The 26,147-nt window shown below is 44.5% G+C and overlaps 2 protein-coding genes across 2 annotated transcripts in view; both read right to left on the bottom strand.

The window, feature by feature from the left end:
* Nucleotides 1-11,119: 11,119 nt before the first annotated feature.
* On the bottom strand, nt 11,120-19,337 carry bach1b (BTB and CNC homology 1, basic leucine zipper transcription factor 1 b). Its single transcript, XM_061249465.1, has 5 exons — nt 19,228-19,337; nt 17,431-17,682; nt 15,757-17,001; nt 13,895-14,101; nt 11,120-12,783 (listed from the first exon to the last, which is right to left on the bottom strand). Exons 2-5 carry the CDS (start codon nt 17,668-17,670, stop codon nt 12,352-12,354), a joined length of 2,124 nt encoding a protein of 707 aa, XP_061105449.1. The 5' UTR covers nt 17,671-17,682; nt 19,228-19,337; the 3' UTR covers nt 11,120-12,351.
* A 2,333-nt stretch (nt 19,338-21,670) lies between these two features.
* The window catches only part of map3k7cl (map3k7 C-terminal like), a 12,396-nt gene continuing 7,919 nt past the window's right edge, over nt 21,671-26,147 (bottom strand). Inside the window, exon 5 of the mRNA XM_061249842.1 lies at nt 21,671-22,289. Coding sequence (XP_061105826.1) covers nt 22,109-22,289 — 181 coding nt within the window. The 3' untranslated portion in view covers nt 21,671-22,108. The remainder of the gene's footprint in view (nt 22,290-26,147) is intronic.

The raw sequence follows: 26,147 nt of genomic DNA, 5'->3' as shown, positions 1-26,147 counted from the left end.
CTCACACCCCCACCTACACACACACACATATCACACAGACACACATACACCCCACACACACTCACACCCCCACCTATCACACACACTCACACCCACACCCCATACACACACACTCACACTCACACTCACACCCCATACACACACACACCTATCAGACAGACACACATACACCCCACACACACTCACACTCACACCCCACACACACACCTATCACACAGACACACACATCCCCCAACCATACACACCCCACACACACTCACACCCCACACACACACACACACAAACACACACACACATCCCCCAACCATACACACCCCACACACACTCACACTCGCACACACCCCCCAACCACCCACACACACTCACACACACATACACCCCACACACACTCACACTCACACACACACACGTACACCCCACACACACACACACACACACACTCACACACACACGCACACACACACACACTCACACAACACACACACACACACACATACACACACACACTCACACTCACACACCCACACACCCCCTGGCAGATGTTTCATCTCTAATCCTGGACTCTGTCACCTGCTGCCTGCTCCCTGACCTTGACTGGTGCCCTGAAATTAGCCGGAGTGATGGAGGAGAGGAAAGATGGAGGAGAGGAGAGAGGAGACACACACGCACATGAGTTGGGCTCGAGAGAGAGAGAGAGAGAGAGAGAGAGAGAGAGAGAGAGCAAAAGGGAGGGAGAGAGAGAGAGAGGGAGAGGGAGAGGGAGGGAGTGAGAGCGGGAGGGAGAGAGAGAGAGAGAGAGAGATACAGCTGTGCATGAGCTGGGCTCCATCCAGCATAGAGAGAGAGAGGGAGAGGGAGAGAGAGAGAGCAAGGGAATGAAAGTGGAGAGAAAGAGCCAGAGAAAGAGAAAGTGCATGAGAAGTAAGAAAAAAGGTTGCAGAGAGAGGGAGGGAGAGGCAGAATAAGAGTAAGGGAGTCAGGGATTGAGGGAGGGAGGGAGGGAGTTCAGCACTACAGTAAACAAGGCAAAGCAACTGAGGAATCCTGCAGACAGAATTCTCTGGAAACATTACAAATGCAAAGAGAAAGAACACGAGTAAGTGTGGGGAGGAATTTGCCTCTGAGTGCTAAATATCCAAATAACAGCGCAGTCATTCAACATTGAACCCCCATGTTTCAGAGCAGAGCCACCAAACTAACTCTAATAGCCAGTTTGAATGAATGAATGAATGAATATAGTTTATTTTGGTCACACTTTCAACACGCCTGCACCCCCAAAAAACAAATTTGAAAAACTACAAACCAGATTATTAAAACATGCACGCCAACAGGGAAAACGTCAGTACAAGGCCATTTCCAGATGAAAAGGTTTAATTAACAACACTCGGCTGGGAAATTCAACAATTGCATTCTTCAGGAAAATATTTATTGAAACTTAACATATGAGCACCTGCCAAAAACAAAATTTGTAAAATAACAGAAAAACGATTAAATGATTAAAAACCCAAGCAGCGTTTGATGTTTCCACACGGGAAGGGCTGGGAAGCAGTTTGTATTTGATACGAGACCACAGAACACTTCACACGCTTTTTCTGCACTTGTAGGGAAATTGGAGGGTGAACTTTAATTAACTGAATTGGACACCCATTTTGAGCGATGCCGGACAGCCAAAATGGCAAAATGGCTGCCGCTCTTCAGATCCACTTCCTTTACAAGTTTTAACTGTTAAATATAACACACTTTCATTACTCTCTGGAATTTTTTTTTTTTTTCGCAAAATGAATGCATAACAAATGATAGCAACTGCCCCAGATGTACTTAAATAAGTTACAGATGATGTGGGAAAACTATGTTTCAGTTAAGAAAAGAAGAATGTTCTTCTTATTCATATATTCATATTCTGTATATATATATTTCTAATATTTTCTTACAGTATTTCAGGACAGCCAGCTTTACTTGATGTATTTTGAACGAGAGAGAGAGGGAGAAAGAGAGAAAGGTGGTATATTATGCAATAAATCCAGACAAGATTACTTAATACCATTCTCACCCAAGATCTAACTGCAATACTTCAAAACTCTTATACCAAGAATTGAAATATCTTATATTGCTGTGAAATATAATTTGCCGTTATACCTTCCGAAAAGTCCATAAGATATATTGCAGAGGCTTTCAGTTGACTTGGTATCCTCCATCTTTTTGATTTGTTCAAAGGCAGCTCTTCTGATTGGTTGGATGCCTGCAATGTTTTCTGCTTACAATATATAGCACTGTATTTCATTTGAGTAGAATAATTCCTACCCTCGTTCTCAATGACTTAACATTATGACCAGGGCTGTGTTGTAACCTTTGTATCAGTCTGTGACGCTTTTTTCCCAGGGTAGCTGGCTTTACAGGCTAATCACTGCAGTGGTTCATAAATGAGTGAGTATGTTTCTAGTCCAGTCAAAGTAATAGGGTGGCTTTGAGTTTCAAACACTAAGTAACAGTGTTATCTGGGAACTCTGCTGGACAGAAGCATCCTTCCACAGATAGCAATTAGATGGCGTGATAGCGAACGCTACAACCTGGAATTAGCGGCTCTTCACTTGCTTGTTACTGTTGTTACTGCCTGGTAAAATGTCCAGTGTTAACTCAACTGTAAAATAGTGCAAACTGTGTCCAATACAGACCATATGTACTGTGAAAGAGGCGATTTAACACTAAATATTTTACTGTGAGGATTTGTGTAGGTATTTGTATTTTTATTTGGAATAGGATAAAGGTTTCTGCAACGGGTGCCTTCTTGCCTTGGTCTTCCATATTGATTTCAGTTTCATGATACAAAGTCAACAACAAACCCAGGGGATCTAACAAAGGAATAAGCTATCACCTATGCCTCTGCCAATGCCCCCCAAGAAAGTCCCTGCTACCCAATCATTAATTTTCAAAATGCCATCAAGGCCTTCTGCTTGACCTCAGACAGGCCAGGAAGCACACAGATCTGTCAATGCGATGTTCAGCAGCCTATGCACTTCTTTTGACTGATTGGATTTCAAAAACAGGCATCAAACATAGCTTTTTGGCAATGTTTCTACCAGCTGTTGGACCTTGTAAAGTAACAACTGTTTGAAACACCGCCGCATGGATGTGTAAATCTGAGGAAGTTCCGGATCGTGCTTTTCGACATTATAATATAAAACACAGAGAAGCGTATTCCAGAAGGTTCTCCGGAGGGAACATGACCTCGGGACTGACCAATCGATATTACCACCACTGAGGTCGTGATTTACCTGGGGGCCGTTTGCCAGACGCCGTCTTCTTCCGGACCGTCGGCGCTCTGCTCGGATTCTCCACGGAGTTATGGACTCCTCGCTGACTGCCTGGCACACTTTCAAAACACATAACCATAATTTTACCCCTGGAGTAACCTTTCCGATTATACCTGACCCCCATGTTAATTTCAGATTTTAAAAAAACCCGGCTGAAAGAAACAGCTCAAGCGAGGTTTTCAAACAGCTGGTTGACCAGTTGAGACCAGCTCCCACCTTCACATGGATTAGTTGGTTGACTAGTTCAGACCAGCCCCCAGCTTGACACGGTTTCACCAGCTCATGGTATGTTTTGAAACAGCTGGTAGCTGGTTGACCAGCTCATACCCAGCTAGACAAGCTTTATGACCAGCTTGGTCACAGTGGTTGACCAGCTCATACCCAGCTAGACCAGCTTTATGACCAGCTTGGTCATGCTGGTTGACTAGCTCATACCCAGCTAGACCAGCTTTATGACCAGCTTGGTCATGCTGGTTGACCAGCTCATACCCAGCTAGACAAGCTTTATGACCAGCTCATACCCAGCTAGACCAGCTTTATGACCAGCTTGGTCATGCTGGATGACCAGCTCATACCCAGCTAGACAAGCTTTATGACCAGCTCATACCCAGCTATACCAGCTTTATGACCAGCTTGGTCATGTTGGTTGACCAGCTCATACCCAGTTAGAATAGCTTTATCACCAGCTGAATTCCCAAGCTGGTCAAGCTGGCATAGCAGAAATTTTGAGCAGGGAAAGCTCAAGTCCAGCTCAAAATGACATTTCACACCCAGGCTGAGAAGGTATGATTGTACTTAGCCAAGTTTAAATCAGTAGAATACATTTACATGTAGCAGGTTGTTTCGTACATTTTGTTTTGTACCTTTGGCAATGAGTCAAACAATGGGAATTGGAGCTGGCCCTGAAGAAAAGCTGTTCACACCCCCCCCCCCCACCCCAAGCTCCTCATTAGGATTTCTAAATTTCTAAATTCCAAGTCTAGACAGAATAGAATGTTCTTGAACTCAATTGCAGTCAATTGCCAGTAGTGATTGCTGTCAGCGTTTGGAATATTTCAGCAACGGAACAGTTAGGGGGGAAATAACTGACAAGGGGAAGAGGAACTACATGGCTATTTATACTCGTATGGGAACCAGCGTAGAGGGTTAAGGCAATTGCTCAAGATAATGGCCTGTATTTAATCAACATTTGTCCTTAACTTTGACTTACAGGGCAAGATAATGCAAGCTTTTTTACACTTCTTTACAAACTCAGTTCGCTGAGTAAGTCTTAGTGGTTGCTGAGCTTGCCAAAATGTGCAAAAGCAAAGAATTCTCACTTTTAATTATTTGTGCAACAAGGATAAATGTTGGTTGAATCCAAGCCAATGTCTGAATATGACACCACCTGAATATTTATTTCATATCTCCAATAAGAAGAAGAAACAGCATCACTTTTCAACCAAAACTTCTTTCACCTGAATTCCTTGACTTCTATTCTTCAGATCATGAGAACTGCTGGTTTTCCACCCTGCTTTTACCTGGGAGTCAGATGTGAAGAAAGATTGGCCAATTAGTAGCACTAATTCTTCAGTTATGTACCTGGGATGATAGAAAACTAGGGCCTGATTTGTATTTGAGGGCTAGATTTTACTATCCCTGGCCGAGAGAGTTTCTGAGACTACTAACCACGAAAATGTTCACTAGGTCCAAGGCCAGTTGTCCATACTCTTGGTCCTGGAGAGCAACAGTGCTGGTTTGTGTCGTTACTCAACACTTAACTGTGTAATTAACTGGTTGAATAGATCAATTAACCCACCTCACCTGGTTTATTGGGTCTGAATTGGTTGCTGATATTAAGGCGAAAAGAAAAGCCAGCACACCCTGTGGCTCTCCAGGACCAGGAGTGAGGACCCCAGCACATCCTGCGGCTCTCCAGGACCAGGAGTGAGGACCCCAGCAGACCCTGCGACTCTCCAGGACCAGGAGTGAGGACCCCAGCAGACCCTGCGACTCTCCAGGACCAGGAGTGAGGACCCCAGCAGACCCTGCGACTCTCCAGGACCAGGAGTGAGGATCCCAGAGGTAGGCCTATGGACATGGGAGGGGAAGTACCATTTGGGGATTACGTGGATCAGAGAATGAAACATTGTACCTATTTGAAGGCATAGCAGGACAGACAGACAGACAGACAGACAGACGTGGAAACGATAATAATCACATGCGAGTTCAAGGAGGCTTTGCTCTAATCTGTAACGACAGCTTAAGATTTTTGGCATTTTGATTAATTTTCACATTTGTGCTTTAAACCAGTGTAATTCCCTGTGCCGATCTTTAATCTTCTAACCTTGTTTCCTTAATCAGTACTCAGAAAAAACATTTTTTTCTCTTTTTAATCTACCACGAATGAGGATGCGGATTACGAGCGTACGACCTCGTACAGCGTACTACACAGCACAGCCCCCTCCAATAATCAGTACGCTCCTACTGTGGAATTCCACGGAATTTCTTTCTCTTGCACTACCAAATATGGGGACGGAGAGGGAGAGGGAGAGGGAGAGGGAGAGGGAGAGGGAGAGAGACAGAGACAGAGACAGAGACAGAGAGAGAGAGAGTCTTTCTCTTGCATTACCAAACGCCTCCGATCAACACTGGCCAAATCCAAACCCACCCTTGGTGTTCTTTTCTATTAGTGCTACAGATTGACTACCAGGAATAGAGAGGGGTGGAAAGCCCACGTTTCTCGGTCCTCGGTCCCCGCGAGTTGCCGATCCCGGCCCTGTGTGACGCGACCGCGTTGAAGAATACTAATTCCGCCAGGCAAAAGCCGCTTGTACTGTACGGCGACGGGCTGGCATTAGCAGGCGGGTGGTTTACGAGCGCGCGAGACCAAGCGAAAGATCTATCTCCTACTTATAACGGCCGACGGCAGCTTTTTTTTTTTTTTTCCCCTTGTTGATAATGATCTGTTTTCTCAGGCGATGACAAGTCCTGGTTCAATTACGCCATAAAATAGCAGAGGCAATCTCGTCGTATCGACCCAGGCAGCCTTCTCCCTGTGATTTCAAACAAATAATCCCGACCTCCTCTTTCTCTCTGCCCCCATTACTTTTTCAATAAGACGTTTTGTGAGGGCAGGAAACCCACCAATAGAGGGAAAATATTATCTCTCCCTCGGGGGAACGGATGTCACCGGGCTTTCAACCTCGGTTTTACCTTGGGAAGGAGGGAGGGAGAGAAAAAAAACATGACAAGATGAAACAGAAAAAAATAAATTTTTCTTTCAGCTGCTTCGACTGCCACAGTCAGAAATGGCCATTTGTCAGACCATAATAAGCCTATAGGATTATGGGAATGTTCTTGGAGGATTCAAAATCGTGTACACGGGAAGCGCATATCAAATGAAGCAAAAACCCCCCACTTCATTTTCTTTCTTTTTTTTTAATGTGTAAAACAATTCACTCCCCCCCATCACATGAAGGGGATTTCAACAGATTCTGCTAAATCTATCAAATGCAGTTGATTTGAACAAACACATTTGAATCAAGGATGCACAGCAAGGGTCAATCTGTTTCAGGATTTTGTGCCAACTTCTGATCTTAATTATTTAATTAGCGCACTCATATCTTGATCTTACATTTGCATAAGCACCTGCTACGGCCAAATACTGCAAGAGTATCCTAAAGAGCTTACTGCGCTCAAGTACAGGAGTGAACCAGCGTAGTTCATAGAAAATTAAACGAAGGTAATTGGTTGGAACAAAACCAGCAGACCGGCCTATCCGGAATCAGGGTTGTGCGCCCCTGGACTAAATTGGTCACGTGATTTCAATGGGTAATCGGTCAAAGACCAATAGGGGCTCGATGTCCGTCAGACTGCCTTGTTCCTCGTGTAATTAGAACAAAAAAGGGCGTCACAGATAGCAACATGTCACAACCTTCTGTTGGTTCTTTCGATTTACAATGGATTATTTCATTCACTAAATACTTAAGGGGAGTATAGTCTGAGGTTCATATTTTAAAAACATCTAATCACAATCCATAATCTAAATCTCGAGGCCAGTGCAGATAGGATAATGAGATCACTCTGTTTTTGCCACAGTGCGCAACCCTCACGAAATCTATACTCTAGGAAACTAGGGAAGTTGACGAGAGGACCGTATAACACCAGCCTGCTCCTAAGGTGTGTGTCTGTCTCCGCCTGTAAACAATATCGAGGGAAAAGGATATCAATTCGACCCTCCAACCGCACGCAGTCGATTGAACTCGCACCTCTAGCCACAAGAGGACAACCATTATTTGGCTGCAGCTCCGTAAAATTAGCATGGAAACTAGCGATCTATTCTGGCGGCGTAAAATCATTGTGCATCTCCTGCTGCCGACGTCTCCGGGCTGGAAAAGGTCAGGCAGATATACGACGACGCTTCTTTGGCACCGGGCTACACACTTGTGCTGAACCAATCTCTTCTTTCATTATCTACTCCCCTGCACCCCGAACTCGCCATATGCAATTCCAATATATGGGTTTACCTTTCAATGAAAAGAAGTCTGACACATTTATGAGGTAGTTCTGCCATGGTAGTTCATATTAATGAGGCATGTTTAAAGTATATCTGAGCGGTACTTACCTCACATCATGAAACACTTTATGCGGGACTAGAAACCCCGTGTTTGAGGTTTAAAACGGCTGCTAGGCTAATCGTAAATGGAGCACTTCGGTTGGAGTATAGGCCTACTACTTCGCGTCGTAATTGCAGTGAAGTTATCTTTATCTCCATGAGCCATATTGGCCTTTGTAATAGAGCTCCAAAATAGAGCAGAAATTGTCTAAATGTGCTGAAATCAGTAGAATGTGTCGAATTCACCGGGATGCAATTGCATGTAGCCTGTTTGTATGTTCAGATGTGCTTTTTGTGTATACGAGTTGAATCCCAAAATAACATTGTAATAACGAATCTATTTAGTTTACGGCATTTATGGCTCCGATTATGAAATGTATAGTTTTGTTCCACTCAAAACATGTGTCTAATTCTCCAATCCTTCGCTAGGTCACATTTTACACATGTAGTTGATTATTTTCTGAAAACAGAATTCCGCCAAAAGTTAACATATATTGAAATTCGTTATTAAAAGCACTAGGCCTATGAAATGTTACATTTATTTATGATCATTGGACTTTCATCGAGTGTTCAAATTCAGAGCATGTAATCCAAGACCAGAGGAGGAGAACTAACTTCTATATGCCCTTTATAATTGTCCACTGGTTATTATATAATCACAGAAAAGTTGCAATGATTACATTTAAATGAAATTGAAAACTATACAGCATGAAATGAAAGACCAACACCACCCCCCCAGAAAAAAAACAAAAAAAAAACATGTATCTACATATCTGTTTTGGGGGTATAGCATTTTTGTGACTAGAAAAATATTAGTTCCTGATAATATTATGTTTTCTGCTTATTGGCTGAAATAATTCTCCAATAAATTAGCCGGGGGAAGTTCAAGTCAATTCTCAGAAGACTACAGCCATCTACTGGTTTTACAACATACCACCGCTTGAAAGGAATCGGCTGCTCTTGAAATGAGATGCTTCAAGATGCTTCAGAGCTCCCAACGTGAGGTTTTTTAACCGTGATGGAACAGTGCTGTATCATACGATTATTTATCTGATTCATTCACAGCAGTAAAAAAATGTGAATTAATAATTTAGGCTGAAAGAAAGACAAAACACAGACACAAGACCTAGCATATTATTGAGGTATTCACGCCTTGATTGGGTGTAAACACATTTGAAAAATAATTTTTGTACTTTTCCCAAAATGTTTGTCTCCTAACAACAATTTTTTTTCCCTCAAAATATTTCCTTTTTTATTCGGCCGACTGTAGATTTTTTTTTCCGTATCAGGCTATATGTCCACCAGAGGACGCTGGTGGTACTTCTTGGTGCTGTGAGTTTACAATAAGGAACAACTCCAACGATATTTTTGCACTTTAATAGCGGAAGTGACTCCCTCAGGGCTAATGTTCATATTGGTGGGATCAAGAGTCACTAGGATTGCTCGCAGGTCTTACTCATTAATTTTCTCAATTTATATTTCCCGAGTTTTAAAAAAAGGCATTCCTTACAGTAAATGGATGGAGAGGACAGATACAATCACAGTACTGCGCAACTCTGTGGGTGTGTCGTGTGTGTTTGAATAGGATTAAGCCGCTAATGTCATATCCTTCACCATGTTAGCCCTTTACTCAGCTACTTCTTGCCAACATCATTCACCTCCTTAGAACAACATAAATAGTTTTAACAATATCCAAACACTTGACATGCAATCTTCTCACAGTTGCAAAGAACAGGCAGTTTACTTAAGGGACTTCGTTTTTAATCATTATGTATGGCTGAAAAACAAACACATTTTTCTTTCCTAAACAGTCACATTTCCACAAAAAAAGAAAGAAAGAAAAGTGACCAGACAATTACATACTAATTCAAAACAAGAAAAACAGGACAAGGTCAGTCTTAAAAGTATAAAAAATAGTTGGCAAACAGAGTATGACCACAGCCTGAACTGGTCACACAACTGGTCACATGGTTTATGTCCTGCATAAGGTACACTGTGTGGCAGCCTCGATCCATGTCTGTGTCTGTGTGGGCACGTAGCCGATTTATCCGTCAGCGCACACATATGGCTTTAGCCAATGAACAGCTCCGCTGAAAAGTCATCGGGGATACGTGTATTTTGCGTGAGCGGGCACTGTTCCTCTTACAAATAATACAGTTATTTGTCATTCTAGCTGACGCTTTTGTGACTTGCGTGTTGATTAGACTAAGCAGGGGGGACAGTCCCCCCTGGAGCAACGTTAACGGTTAACTGGCTAACGGTTCCTCTTGGTGAACCATAGGCCGGGACTTGCCATGTGTTTTTGCCTGATTGCTGGGGAGCAGGAGCATTCTGGACCAGCTGAACGAGCTGCTAACAACAGAAATGAACACGTTAAAAGCACAATTACACATGCGTCCTCCCTGCTGCGATAATGAACTCAACTGAAGTCAGAGCTCACAGGGTGGGTTTTTTCATTCTCTGTTTTACTGTATGCTCCATTAGCCCAGACTTTTTGTGTGTGATGGACGATATTTTCGATTTTTGGAGACATTTCTGATGGCCTGATGGCTTTACAACGACCGGTGTCCATAAGGGGCATCCTATGGTCGTGCCCTGAAGCAAGTCGCTACCATAGGATTACCAAGCAGCTTGTAATGACACTACGACTGATTATTCTTTAAAAAATATTTTATTTTATTTTAGGAACCATTTTCTTTGGCATATGCAACCTGAGATCACTGTGTTCCAAGGAACTGTACTGGTATGATAGAAAACTGAAATGTTTGTATGAAAAAATGCTGCCTTGGTGGGGGTGTCTGAAACCACCTGTGGAGCTGTTGGAAAGCCAACTGGTCGTCAGGAATTGTAGAAAGTATCAAACGCATGCATCGTCACGCTTCTGGTCCTATTGAGAAGACACATGGAAACTGAAATAATATTTAGAAACCCCAGGGAGTAAACCATTCAGTATTTACCTTTAAACTCTGCTGTGTGTGGTTTCCCTAGATTACCTCCACAGCGATGACATCATGATGAATCATATAAACCAGGAGATTCTTTTGAAAAGACAATCGCGGATAATTGTACACGGAATTCCTCTGGACCCCTCCGGAGTAATTTCTCTAAGCTGTGTGCAATTCAAAGTGCAACCGTTCGGTTCAACATTTCCTTTGGCCAGTCCATGACTTTCCATTTGGTCAATGTTCATCGTGGCTGGGGAAGGCTGCAGTGGCACCGAATCTCAAACAGTCCTGGTACAGTAAAGGAGACAAGGTGGAGATGGCAATGGTTGCTCGTTGAATGACAGACAAAACTTCTGTGCACGACGAACTGTACCCGGAACCATGGGATAGCATTTATGGATTTGTACCTTTGTTAATCGCCATCAGCCGCATAGCACCAGATCTGTCGTGTTCCTTAAACAAGCTTTTTAAAAAAAACACGTGTTCTTCTGAGAAATATTACTGCTGGTATTTAATGTTTGGATTAAATCTTCAGTGCCACTTTTAACGTCACACGTCACATGTTTTGTAAGCCCGGTGATGTTATTGACTTAAAATCTAAAAAGATCTGATTCTGCGACACCCCAAGTTCCCCCATTACGGAGGCCTGCACCCCAAGAGGAGAGACTCGAGGCACAGCGGGCACAGGCTGTCAGCAGGTTTACAGCCAGACTGCACGTACAATGTCCTAGTGAATGAGATTGAGCTTTCATAAAACTCTGGCGTTTAGACAAAATGGCGGTTAGTGCACCCCGGATGCTGTAGATTTCGTTCTTTGAAGGCTTCATGAATGTTATTATTGCACGTGCGGTATTGTAGACCTGAACCGTTTGAATGAACACCAGAAATGACCCTGTGTAAACACATCACTGAGGTATCTGTTGGTCCTGAGATTTTACAAGGATATCAGACCTAACTGTCTAGAGTCTAGAGTTTGCCTGTGCATAGCAGTCGTGTATATTTAAACATCCATCTAGGTTTCACTCAATTCTCTGCTCATGTTAATGTCCAGGTGCTATTTTGATAATAAAAAATCAAAGTGTTTTACTGATGGCTAGAGTATGGCCATCAACAGCGGTTATATCCCCGGTCAACTGGTAACCGTTTTCCCTGAAAGATGACCGTGCTTTGGTTTGACTGTGTACACCTGATGGTGTCCATACCAGACCACTTTCTAGAAATGATGGGATATATTCGAGAACACCTGGCATAATTTGGAAAAGTGTGAAGTAAAGGTATAGGACATAGTAATTGAAGATATAGTGCGGTAGTAGTGATTACATTTAACACAAATGCATATTCATAAGTGCGTGTAAAAAAAACTAAACTAAATACAAACGCCGTGTAAAAAAAATAATACAACAAATAAAAAAAACCTGAGTGTCTGTAATTACATATTTGTGATTAATTGAAAAATAAAAGTCATCTGTTTAAGGAATTAAAAACCAAGCAGCTGCTGTCACTTATCCCTGCTGCATTTCCTGCTCATGTCCAAACAGACGTCAGCGATGGAGCTGAGGCCACGCCCACCCGGGGCGGAGCCAGACAACGTCCTGACGCAATTGGCCTCCGGGGGGCGGGGGACCTGAGGGTCTCTGTGAGGGCCACCCGGGGAGGGGTGCGCGGGCGGGTAGGCTGAGGTGGACGGGGCGGTCAGGGGGCGGGCGGAGGTGGACGGATCGGTCGGGGGGGAGAGGAGGCTTGGCAGGCCGGTCAGGCTGGACAGGGGGCAGTCTGGGGTGGAGTATTTGGCCAGGACCTGCAGCTGCTCTGGCTGGAGGGCGGCCTCACTGAGGACCCTGTGGCACAGGCCGGAGATGTCCTGCCATGTCTGCATCTTCAGCTCAGCCAGCTCAGCCTTCTCCTGCTCCAGGAGCTTCTTCTCACTGCGCTGCACGGAGAACAACACACACACATACATTATACACACACATATATACATTATGCATACACACATTACACACACACATACACGCATACATTATACACACACATACATTATACACACACACATATATACATTATACACACACACACATACATTATACACACACACACATATACATTATACACACATACATACACACATACATTATACACACACACACATACACACACATTATACACACACACATTATGCACACACACACATTATACACACACATTATACATTATACGCACATACACACACATACACATCGACACACATACACATACACAAACACATTACACACACACATACACACACACACACATACATTATACACACACACAGACACATACATTATACACACACACACATATACATTATACATACACGCATTACACACACACATATACATTATACACACACACACACATATATACATTATACACACATACATACACACACATACATTATACACACACATACATTATACGCACATACGCACATACACATCGACACACATACACATACACAAACACATTACACACACACATTATACATTATACACATTATACACACACACATTATACACGTAGACATACATTATACACACACATTACACACACCCATACATTACACACACATTATTCACACATACATACATTATACACACACACATTACACACACATACATTATACCCACACACACATTACACATATACACAGGACAAATGTACCCCCACACACAGTACAAATGTACACATACATTATAAAGATATACATTATATACACACAGACATACAGTAATAAGCCCCTCTGGGAAACATCCTCCACTGAATGATAAAATTATTATAATTATTATTATTATTATTATTATTATGTTATTAAGCTGACACTTTTATCAAAAGTCAGTTGAGAGTTGATTAGGGTTAGTAGGGGACAATCCCCCCAGGAGCAATGCGGGGGTTAAGAGCCTTGCTCCAGCCCCCAGTCTACAGGCTGCCCCTCATGCGGTCGTGAACGCGTCACTGAAGACGCGTGCGATGTGACGCGAGGGGGGGGCGGGGGGGCTCACCAGCTCCTGGATCTCGCACTCCAGGCTGTGGATGCAGTCCAGCTTCCTCTTGCGGCAGCGCCGCGCGGCGATGCAGTTCTTGCTCCGGCGCCGGACGTCGTGCACAAAGTCCAGCTGCTCCCGGGTCAGCTGGTGCTGCTTGAGGACGTTCTGGAAGTCGTTTCGACTCAGGGAGACGATCTGCTCCACCGGGTAGGGCAGCTGCACCTGCGGGACCGGGCGCAGAAAGAACTGGTAAAAAACACACGGGCCCTGTGCAGAGTACTGCCCCCATCCGGGGGGGGGGGGGGGCTCACTCTCACACTCCGCTCTGCAGCATCGAAACCGCAGTGATTCCTTCTGGCACTCAGCGGCTGTATTCAAAACCGCGTACTAGCATACTACACATACTAAATCACAGGCTGATTTTCATTGAAATGTAGTGCAAGTAGTATGCGGTTTCAAACACAGCCAACGGCTCAGAATTAATAAAGTAAAAAAATGAAATAAAATAAAGCGGCACTGTCAATCACCATACAAGAATGTAAGTACATACATGGCAAAGAGCTATTGGACATCCAGTATTTAGCAATGAGAAGATACAAGCTGAATCCATTGTGAATTATTATTTGCTTACTCTAAGCTCTGGATAGATCAATGGATTGCAAGCGAGAGAATCCAGAGAGTGGACCACCAGCTTTTAAATGGTGCTGATGCAAGCACTTGTTACATCCTACAAAGATGCAGTATCCTACTGCCAGCCAGTGCTGTTTCCAGCCTACCCCCCCAACCAGCAACCCCCCCTAAAGTAGTCCCAGCCAGCAGCCCTGATCCTGTCGGCAGTAGAAAATGACCGCATTGCACACATTCTGAAATACATCTCCACCGGCTGGCAGCTAACGCCTGGACTGATTGCTAAAAGTACCGTAAGAGGGCCTCGGTCCAGTGTACCTCAGGAACACTACTTCACGTGGTGTAGCACCTCTTTTTTTGAAGATCGATCAACCGCGTTGTTATTCCAAGAATTTATAGCGGTGGAATCAGACCGCAGAGCCGTTCTGTTATGTGTGACTGTTGCTGTGAGCGTTGTACAATATGCTGTTCTGTACCTTAAAGGGTTAACTATTAAGTATCAACCAAAACCTGCAGCACTATTGGCACTGACTGCCAGATTCTACCATCCCTGTAATTAATGAAGACTGAAATGTTTACAAGAGATTCCTCAAGTGTTCTGGAAACAATTTTTTTATTGGGAAGAGTACTATACAAAAACAATTTAATAAGCCGGTTTTAGGGTAGTTACTTTGTAGCATGTGCAAATCCAAGCACTGTAAACTGTGAATACGCGAGTGTATCATTAAGGAAAGTCGGTCACAAAATGGGTAATCATTTACGTGTCTTGGTTTGGGTAAGGAGTGCCCTCTCCACCTGGCTTTCTGATCAACAGCCTCTTCATAGCTTCCAGGAAAAGACCAGGGTCAAAACGTTATCTGAAATACTGTGACCCCTGAGACACCACTGTTATTCCTGCAGATTCCTTACGATTTTTACAGAGACATCTATCCTCAACAGGAATGTTTACTGGTGTTTTACCAACATGTAAAGCTGTGTATTTGACCACGGTCTGATCAGGACCTGGTGTTAGCAGGTGAGGGAGTGGGGGGAGGGCGGAGGAGGGTTATCGAGTACAGTACAGAACCCAGCCCATGCCCTGGAGCTTAACTACAAAAGGTACAGTTTGTCACCCAGCAACTTCCTCATTCATGAGTCCACTTTCGCCCTCCATTGGAGCCGCCCACACACACTACGCAACTCCGCACACAAAGAACCGCCGGCGCAGGGTAACTTCCCGGTGCGGTACAGCCGGGGGGGAAGGCTCTCACCTCTGGCGCTCCTTGCGAGGAGGTGCCCTCGCTGGCCGCCTCCGTGTCGGAGTCCTCCAAGGAGTTGAGGGAGGAGTCGTAGGCCCTCTTCTCCGCCTGGGACAGCCCCTGGTCCTGGAGGAAGGGGCAGTCCAGCACCCCGGGCGGCAGGGCCAGCCGCTCGCACCAGCTGTACCCCGAGGACTGACCCGTGGGGGACTCCTTGGGAGGATTCAGGTAAGCGGTCCAGAAGCCCTTCGCCAGGTGTTCGGCTACCTCCCTCTCCACGGTGCTCCTCTCCCCTCCTCCCTCCTCTCCCAGGATGCAGGGAATTTTGGGATGCGGCGGGTCTGAGACGCCCGGCCTCTGGTGGTTTCCAACACCACCCTCCTGGCCCTCGTCCCCGCCCCCGGAGGCACAGGCCAGGAACCGGGTTCTGCAGCGACCCCGGGGCCAGCAGTCAGGCTCCGCCCCCGCTGACCCCACGGACGGGCTGCACCTGGAGCCCGGTGCCTCCCCGAAGCCCCCGTCATCGGGGTTTCCCAGGAGGGGAACGAGTGCAGGGGGCGGGCACATTGCCGCCACTGCCGCCTCGTTCCCAATCGTCTTGGCCCCCTCAGACTTGCGTCCGCTGGAGGCGCTTCCGACCAATCCGCTGCCTTCCTCCCTGTGACGGACAGGGGAAGGCGGTCCTTTGGTGGCTGGAGCCAGCGAGGAAGAGGAGGACGAGGAGGATGAGGAAGATGAGGAAGGCACCTGCGGGCTGCGGGACCGCTCCTTCCCGCAGGCGTTCTGAAACTTGCGGTATTTCGGACAGCGCAGGGCCGGGTCCGTCGCCATAGCGACGACCGGGCACCCCGTGCCCAGGGACCTCGGGGCCTTGTCTGCGGGTTTGGCGTTAGCACTCAGAGCCGCCGTTTTGGGGCCCCGATTTTCCACGAGGCTCTCCGTGTCCACGCCCTCCTCTTTGACCTCGACTTCCTTGTCGTCATCGTTGTCGCCATCATCGCCTCCGTCTCCGTCCCCGTCGGAACTCCCGGCCTTCGCCGGTTTCTCCCAGGATTTCCTCCCGCAGCACACCTTCCGCGGGCCAGCCCTGCTGCTGTCGAAGAACTTCGGGATGAGGAAGTCGAAGCAGCCTTTGTCCAGGTTGTGGAAACCCAAAATGTTAGCGCACCTGCGAATATCCAGAATGTTCTCTTTGGTGAAGAGGAGCTTCGCCGTGTAGGCAAACTCTAACAGTGGGTCAAACCCTTCCACTGTTACCTGGGAGACAAGGAAAGAAGATGGTCATTCACAGCACCCCAAAATCACGAAACCGAAAACAGCTTAATTTTTTCTACACAGTCAAATGTTCAGTCAACTTCATTATGTTGTCATCTCATATGTTGTGACTACTCTTAGAGTTGACTTAAAGAACATGTTCCTGTGGAGCAGACTGGGATGTAAAAGTGTGAGGCATCCACAGTGTTGTATTCTGTGATATTGCATAGCTTCATTAGATTAGGATCAAAAAGATAGCATTCATTTTTGCGGAACAATCACCCCCGGATACACTTAATGAAGTAAGGGAAGATTAAATAAGATCAGATATTATCATTTTTGCACTTTTATAAGGAAATGTACTGTGGATTATCAAAAGATGATAAAAAAAAAACGCTTCATGGCGAAATTGACAATAGTTCAAAAAACTACCTCATCAGGTAGCGTGACGACCAGGCCTTGCCCCACCAGGCTGGTGACGCGAGTGTGGAAGTACTCGCTGCAGGACGCCAGCACGGAGCGGTGCGCCCGGAAGCCCTTGTTCTCCACCACCACGGTCAGGTCGCACAGGACGTCCCGCTTGCGCTGCTCGTTCAGGCAGCCCAGCAGGTGCGCGCTGTGCACCGACGACTGGAACGTGAACACCGAAGATCGGGGGCTCTCGAAAGACATGGCGTGGGAAATCTGCAAAATAAATTCATATATATATATATTATCTTTTTCCACACGCACACGCGGTAGCCCTTGTTGTCAGACCAAATCCAATGTAAAAGGATGAAAGTAACTGAACTTGCCGCAGGCTGCGCCTGCTTTAGTGCTTTGGGCGAAAAGCAGAAACCAGTTTTGCGGCAATTTTCCCTACCCGTTTTGAAAAAAAATTGTCACAAAAAGTTACGCTTGTTGAACATTCAATGGGCTAGTGTTTGGCAGCGGCTTGTGGAAATGGCGCTAAAGGCTGCAACACATGAAAGAATATATCGTGCTGAATGGGTTGTCCTCTACAAAAACAAGACCAACGTGATCGGTTCTTAACAGGGCTTCAGCAGACAGTGTTGACACACCAAATACAGAGCCGTGGTCAAGTTAGCGATTTCGTCACACTGTGGTGCAGCAATAGCGTAATACTGTACTCTGCTAACCTCGCGTAACTGCTGATTTACAGTTTTTCAAACAAGCTCACAACGGTCGACTAAAATGCTAGATTTAAAGAAGGTGCAATGCATGCAATCAAGCAAGGATTCAATTTAACTCAACCAACAACAAACAAATATTTCATGCTTTAAAATTTTGTAAATGGTACACTATCTTCGCTGGAACTGGTGTGTTAATTGTGCCAATGCAGAACATGATAACCGCAGGCGCAACGCGCTTATCTTGGAACACAATATAAGCTCAACTGTGTCAAGTCATGCACCGTGTTGTAACAGCGTACACTGCTGACTCACGCGCTCCTGCTGATAAAGGATGAGCAAGCAATTCCCGACATTTTTGCCCTTTTATCAGCTATAGCAAACAGCTTGGTTTCCCTATTACATTACAGTTTAGTAAAACATTACAAGAGAACATCTATCCCACGCTGCTGCCCTCGCATAGCATACTAGTTATTTGCGTTTCCAAGCGTTCCATGTTAAGCGTAAGCGTAAAGGAGGACTGTTGTCGTCTGCAATGAAGGAAATGGAATATAAAATGTATCTTGCATACATATTCTGTATATGCATTTCTAGTTCTATGTATTCTTGTTATGTTTTCTAAAACCAGATTACCTTGACCGTCTTGGCAATTCCTGTCCGTCGTGATTCGTAAAGTATGAAGTAAAGTCGCGGGCACTAGGGCGTATCTCTAAGATTTTGTGTTGGTGAGGCTCCAACTCTGACAGCGTACTGATTCTCAGTCGAGACTTAAAAGCGGAGCAGCGCATTCCCACATGATTTATTAGGATAATTATACTTTAGGCTCGTAACATCGACGAATAACCATGTGCAGAAAATACAGGTTCCCTTCTCTAGCTAAAATGTGTATCATATCCTATTCTATAACATCACACTTATTTTAACCCGGTCGAGTGTAGCCTGTAGCTAATACAATAAAAGAAAGAGTAATACATAGCCTACACTTTTATACAAAATGCCTCAATGTTTTTCCAGCTATAGAAGTTATCTCTCAAAACAACGTTCCTTAGGAAAATTATCGTACGGCACCGTGCACTTCCGAAGTGGCCACGTAACTCACCTGTCATACCACGTCGGTGAGACTAGCCGGCGTTTAGAACAGAGAGCCTGTAAACATTCTCCCGTGCGCGCTCTAATTAAAGGGATGCTTGACGGCAACCTTTCGTTCTGACTGCAATCACGTGACTTTAAACAAATTGCTCCCTTTCCGCCCACTCGCACGCCGTGCTTCGCCTCTATTGGCTCTCTGTCAAATTGTCTCCATTGTATCACGGAGCACTGCTTCCGCCTTTTGATAACTGTCATGTGCTACTATATGTTATAATAATAAAAAACAAATAAATAACTAATGAAGTATCGGACTTCAAAAAAATAATAATAAAACGTGACGCATTTGACCATACTTTATACGAAATCCTGCCGTTTCTAAATGGTCTTAATTGGAGTAGAGTAGTTCTTGGAATGGCTTTTTTTTTTTTTTTTACAAAACTTTTGGAAATCTATATATGCTAGCCATGTCCTTCGCAGAAATGAACTATAGCTATGGGAAGAAAACGCTCACGTAGGCAATTCTTTGCTATTTGACTAGCCTATGTTTATCTTGTTTGTAATCTTTATTTTTCCATTTGATGGCTGACTTTTGCCAGTAACTTTTTATTATACTATCACATAATTCATATTTGTAATTTTTTGTGTGCTGCCTTTTAACCGAACACAGCAAAACCTTACAATACAAACGCTGTCTTGGATTGTAGACGATACACGTGTGGTAGGCTTTCCAAATTTATCTTGGATTTCGCACAAACTTCGCTTTGGCTGAGAGGGGAGGTGAAGTTTTTGTAGTCAGAGCGGTCACATTGTTCAGTATTTGTGAATGCAATAATTGTTTCAAATAACAACTTCTTGTTATTTGTAAAGATTGAGCTGGTGATTTGGTATTGCCTATTCAACTGGGCTGTTGGATGGATCCGGTTTTGACACGGAACTACAGTACATTGGCTAATAAAATGCATGATGACATCTTTGGAAGCAGGGGGATATGAACTTCGTTATGATGTCACAGAAGCCATTCGTTATATTATGTTCTCAAATTAGTTCAAAGCAGAAGCTGACTCAGATGCTGTGGTTATCTTATTTATTATGAATGCAAACCAGGCAAAAGCAATCGTTTCCTTTTAGTATCGGGACACATCCTTATCCTTGACCCAGGGCCCAGTGGTTTTTGACCGGTAATCCACAGCAACCGTTTTGGTCAGAACCTCCTGTAGAATATGGTTAAAGAAACGCAAGATTGTGTCCTCAATAAGAACTTGCAATGCATGTAGGCTACTGCTCCCTGCAGCATGCCTTGCTGGGTACTGGGGAATTAAAATCACTGCCATAATCCACATGACATCCTGGGAATTAAAAAAAAGATCAGATGATTATTATTTCACAATTGTAGGAGATGCTGCCATTGTGACACACAAGGGGCTTCTTTAAAAAGAGAAAAAGGCATTATTGTCCAACAGCAAATTCCCAGAAGAAAGGTTGGGATCATCTTAACCTTTATTATACAAAAGCATGTTTTCCCCTGGTTTTATCTTGAACATCTTCATAATTTAAAGGAAGCTCCCTTAAATTAACAAATTAGTGCCAAAGAATAAACAGGAATAAGTTAGCAAAACTAAGAACAATTATTATTGTTTAAGCCTGCCAAAAGGATGATGCAATGTAACCCTTGAATACTTGGTATTGCATTGTATTACATTGTGTATTACATTGTTTTTTTGTTTTTTTGTGGAATGTGTCTGTTCTTGTTAAATTAGCAGTTGTCATTATTACATCAGCATTAGAACATTCAGTTCACAACATCCTAATCATGTGATCTCAAAGGGTTAAAATGGCCACACTTTCCTTGTTTTAAAGAAAACAATCGAATCACGAGCTACATCGTAATCAAAGTGTTTCAATTCAGGGGGAAGTACGTGTGCCACGAGGTACAATATCTTACAAACACAAAGTGGTGAAACAATGGGATGTCTGCACACTAAAATGGTGCTTAAAGGGCAGAAGGAGCAGGGAAAAGTCATCTCTGATGTCTTCATTCACCTTTCGTGCATATATAATATATATGCAATATATTAGGAAAGGCAGTAATAAATATTTTTCATATATTATTAAATATATTTGAGGAAGGAACATATATTATTTATCCTTTTATATATATATAAATATATATAAATCTATCCTTTCCTACGTAGGTTAGTGCAGCTGCCTCTCTCCCGTTAGCCCTGAGTTAGCCTCCTACCTGCTTCCTGCCAAATTCCTGACCCCTCTTCATGCCCTTCCCTGGAGGCAGTGATGGTGAATGCCGGCCAGAAGGCATGCGAGGTCCGTTCACCGCGCTGCAGAATCACACGGCTTACCAACAACGGCCATCAATGCGGCAGGCGGTTTCAAACAAAAGAGAGGACAGGCCTACGGGCACTCTGTGAGGAAAAACATGCAGCCACAAGAACCCATTTGCATTCACATGACTTTTATTCAGCGTTAATCCAGTGACTGGCATTTTCAAATGATCAATCAAATACATCGTCTTAACAGGCTGAGGTTCTTCCTGTAGAATACAAACAGGGTACCGCAGAGGTCAAACATACGAACATTAGTGACTTGCCTCTTTCCCTTTTACACTTATTCTAATACAATTCAGTAGGAAAATGCACACCTGGGTTTTACAAGTATCCATCAAACACGCAGAAATCAATATATTCCCACGTGTTCTGGAAACAATATGGACAAAAAGAAAAAAAACACGAGGCAACGCAATGACTGTGGACCGCCCCTCTCCGATGAATGAGCCTATCAGGTCCCTGCACGGCAGTTTGGACCACACCCTCACACTGCGGAATTCACTCAGGAGGGGGCGCGGGAGTGGGGGGGGGGGGGTTAGAGGTCAAAGGTCAGGACGACCCGGGTCTCTTCTGACTCAGCACCCGCAGAGTCTCCAGCTCCTGGAAGCGCTCGCTGTGGACCGAGACCAGGCTCTGGTTCTCCTCCGTCAGGACCCGGAACTCCTCCTCCAGACGGGCAAAGTCCATGGATGCCTTCTCGTCCTCCACCAGCTCGGCGATCAGCTCCTTCCTGTGAGAAAAAGGGGGCAATGGAACACAAACGCTAACGTGACTGAACTGCATCTCGACATCGTTCCGTTTCGTATTTCACGAGCTTGTCACGCTCTTGTCTTTCTCCTGTTGCAGCTTTTTCCATCTCCTTGTGCGTGTCGGGTGTTTTGTCCCCAGTCGCTTTCCGTAGTCCTGTCATCTCGTTATTCATTTCGCCTGAGTCTTGTTACCTGATCTCCGTTTGCACACCTGTTCATCATCGCTACCTCATTTGTCTGTGCATCTATACCTGCCCTTTTCCGTGTATCAGTTGCCAGATCGTAATGTGCTTCCGCCATTCCTTCCAGCGGTTTCTCTGTCTGCCGTACCTGTGTGTTGACCTGTTTCCTTTTCCCCGACCACTGCCTTCTGGAGTACCCTTCTGCTTCTTTTGGGGATGCTGTTATCGGACTTTGATTGAACTTCCGTTTTTCGCCTTTTGGATTTCGTTTTGTGCTTGTGCTAGATCTGATTGACCGCATGTGCACAAACTTTTGCCTGTGACCCCAACTACGTCTTGTATTATCTCTGCTGTGTCTGGTAAACCCTGTTTTTGAACTCTTCCCTGTAATAGTCTACTCGTGTCTGACCATTGCCTGACCTGCTATTAATTAAATACAGACACTCTATCGGATTACCTCCCTGACGGATGTTTTCCCTGCAGGAAAGAACTGCACTCATAAACCATTATGTCCCTTCAGGTGTTCCAACACACTTAACTCTTGAAGTTTCGAGGTCATAAATATGTTCTTAACTGAGTATTCTAATGCTGATGTCACAATCACTCTGGCAGCAGAGTTTTGGAACACTGACTTTGACACCTTGCACCTTGGACCTTCCCTGAAAAAAAAAAAAGTGGAATGACCAACAAAACTCTGTTTATTGGCCCTTTGGAAAACTGTGTATACTGTTCGCTCAGACTTCCGGGCTCTGAAGCGTCTTGCAGTGACCTGGTATGGCAACAAATTAGTCTGCAGTCTACTTCCACGCTGGCCTTTGTACTGAAGTATTTGTGAGAGGAAGGCACGGCGGAGTGTGTCGCAATCTGTGTGGAGCCATTCCAAGACCAAACCTAGCTCTCAGGTTTGAGGACTGTGCTGATCGCAAGCAGCCAATGAGTGCCCCTCAGCCAAAAAGATTAACCCGAAAAAGTACAAATGGGAAACGACTGGATTCAACCAGCAACCGTTGCAGTTGGAACAGTGGTTCAGTGCTGGTTAGACCACAAAGAAATGTGTTGTAACCCATCTATCTGCAAAGTCACGGTGTTTCTTATGTCCCTTATTAAGCAATAAATGCATAAATATCCACGCTTTTTGACAAAGCATGCACAGCTATAGATCTGGAGGTGAGCCACTGACAGTATACAGAACTATGTCAATCGTATCTGGGTTAATCCATGACTTGAAATCTTTTAACACGTCTAAGGCGTATAAAGATTCAGGTGTGTTTTGGCCTATCGAAGGTCCATATAAGTCACTGATTAGCTAAAGGGTCAAATCTAGGATGACCATTTATTGGATTTTCCATGAAAGAGGTCAGTAGCGGGAAAGCTTTATGACTACGACACTAAGCCATTGATAACAAAGAATAATCAAAGCTCTCTTCTTCAGCATACATGTTAAACATGTCTTTATTAATGTGGCATATCCACACAGGTTTAAATAATCCACTCTATTCAAATGATCGTCTTCAAGGAGCACCTTCTGTAGACCACTGGCAGCCGGGCAGTGCTCATTCTTCCCATTTTCTCGTCCCATAATACTAGGCTATTTGTCTGTTTGTTTATATGTTCTACAGAATGAGCAAAACTTAACTGGACTTTTTTTGGGGGGGGGGGATTTAGATGCCCTGCCTGGATGGAGATATTCAAACACCTGGTATCCAGACATGGCAGCTGGGGAGAGGGGGATCATTTATACACCAGGCTTTTCGGAAACGGACTTCTGCAAAGGATGCGCTGATGTTTTCTTGCTCAAAGGAAAGATTGGGAGTTGCTAACGTCTACTTTTAGCTTCTAGAAGGAACATTTAACACGTTGGGATGTCCTTAAACATGGCAGACCTCGATCGATTTCCAGATCAGGAGCAAGTAAAAGAAAAAAGGGGTGGAAAAAAATATTCATCATGCTGATTACGGATTATTTCACTCCGCTTCACGGAATCAAGACCACACACGCTCTCCCGTAAAAACGAAACTGCACTTAAAACACATGTGTTTGTTGTAGCCATGGCACCTTTTAAATATACACGCATTTCCAGCAAGGCGACTATACACGAGTATCTGTCATGGCAATCGCGGTCTATTTATAAACAGTGGGAGATGGTGCTTTAAGGAAGTCCCCTTGTCACTCAACAGGGAATTCAGTCCAAGGAAGTGCAGCAGACCGAGACCACAGCGTTGCGTCAGCCTCCGGAATGCGCTTCAAAATAAACGCCAAATAAACACGGCGTTGCCGGCCTGCTAAAATGTTTGAAATGGCTGTGGCATTAGTTCTGTTCTTAGGTGGATGATGTCTTCAATATTTCGCTTGTAAAGTATTTGAATAACGTTTTGCATATTTCCCTGTGCTGACGCCGAGATATGAGGGTGAGCGAAAAAAACCCAATATTGCCACTTGCCACAAGCTGAGGGACATTGAGTAACAAGTGACACCAAATGGAAAAATAAAGATCTATCACAGTTCATTCACAATAGTTTGTGTTGTAGATTTATAACTGTATTTATTTAGTCTGTATGTTTATTGTAGTTCAGTTTGTTTTTACGTGTTTGTTCATTTTGTTGTGTCAGCATATGCTTTGGCAAATTAAGTGTATGTACTCTTCCCATACCAATACAGCTGAATTTGAATTGAACTGAGTGATCGATATGGCACAGTGAGTCATCATGGTGCTGCCATGTTGACCAGCGGCACCAATATGTACAGTATATACACTTGATCTGCAGCACTAAGATTTATCCTTATTTCATATTTCACAGAGAGAGAATGAAAGAGAGAGAGGGGATGAGAGAGCGTAAACAACAGTGAACGGTTAAACATTCCGAAAGGGATTGTGCACACAAAATTCTCAGAAATTATCCGAAATTATCTGAGTTTCATTTTCTGTGCAGTGAGACAGAGAAGAAAGAAGTGTGTGTGTGCGTGTGTGTATGTTTGCAGTTCACGTGAGTACGTGCGTGGGTGTGTTGGTGTCTGAGGGGATTGCACTGGATTGGGGAAGAGAAAACGTTTTTTCCAGAGCCAATCACAATGACAGTGCAGACTTTCAGCAGAAGCAAAACACATTTAGATTCTGACGTGCACCACAATAATCATGTATTGTACATTTTCTTTTTTGCAAACTGTAAAAGTGCCTGAACCCCCTTCCTTTATCGCCACGGTAATAGTACGCACAGCTGAGGGGAGTGGGGGGGGGGGGGGCGAAGACTGGCGGATGGATTTGGAACTGGATTATGGATGGCAGTAATATTTACCCTAATAGCAAGCGCTACACTGACCCTGACCCAAGTAAATCCCAAAACTAAATCTGACTGTAACCCAATGCCCAATCACGCCCGGCTCGATTTTCTCGGTCGAACTCTAATAATAACCTGCTTTTTGCTCCGCAGCGGCGGTGAGCGCAAGGTTAAAGCTGATTGCCGTTAGGCTCTCACGAGGTCTACCGCGGCCGAAGAACTAGACAATAAAAATACAACAAAGAAAAATGAAATTGCAGTCGCTCTCAATGAGACAGCCAGACAGCACACAATGCGTCACCATTCCATCTGTATTACTCACTCGGCGAGATTCAGCCCTCTGTTTTCCTTGGAAGGGCTTGCCTTCGTTACACCTTAATAG

This window comes from Conger conger, chromosome 7 (genome assembly GCF_963514075.1).
Source record: "Conger conger chromosome 7, fConCon1.1, whole genome shotgun sequence".
Classification (NCBI taxonomy): domain Eukaryota; kingdom Metazoa; phylum Chordata; class Actinopteri; order Anguilliformes; family Congridae; genus Conger; species Conger conger.
This window is presented reverse-complemented; position numbering and strand designations above follow the sequence as displayed.

Excerpts from the sequence above, each read along its gene's own strand:
- bach1b (XM_061249465.1), bottom strand. The coding sequence starts at position 17,670 with ATGTCTTTCGAGAGCCCCCGATCTTCGGTGTTCACGTTCCAGTCGTCG. Across the intron at positions 17,002-17,430 it reads TCGTCACGCTACCTGATGAG|GTAACAGTGGAAGGGTTTGA; the intron begins GTAGTTTTTTGA and ends CTTGTCTCCCAG. Across the intron at positions 14,102-15,756 it reads CCTCGCAAGGAGCGCCAGAG|GTGCAGCTGCCCTACCCGGT; the intron begins GTGAGAGCCTTC and ends CCGGTCCCGCAG.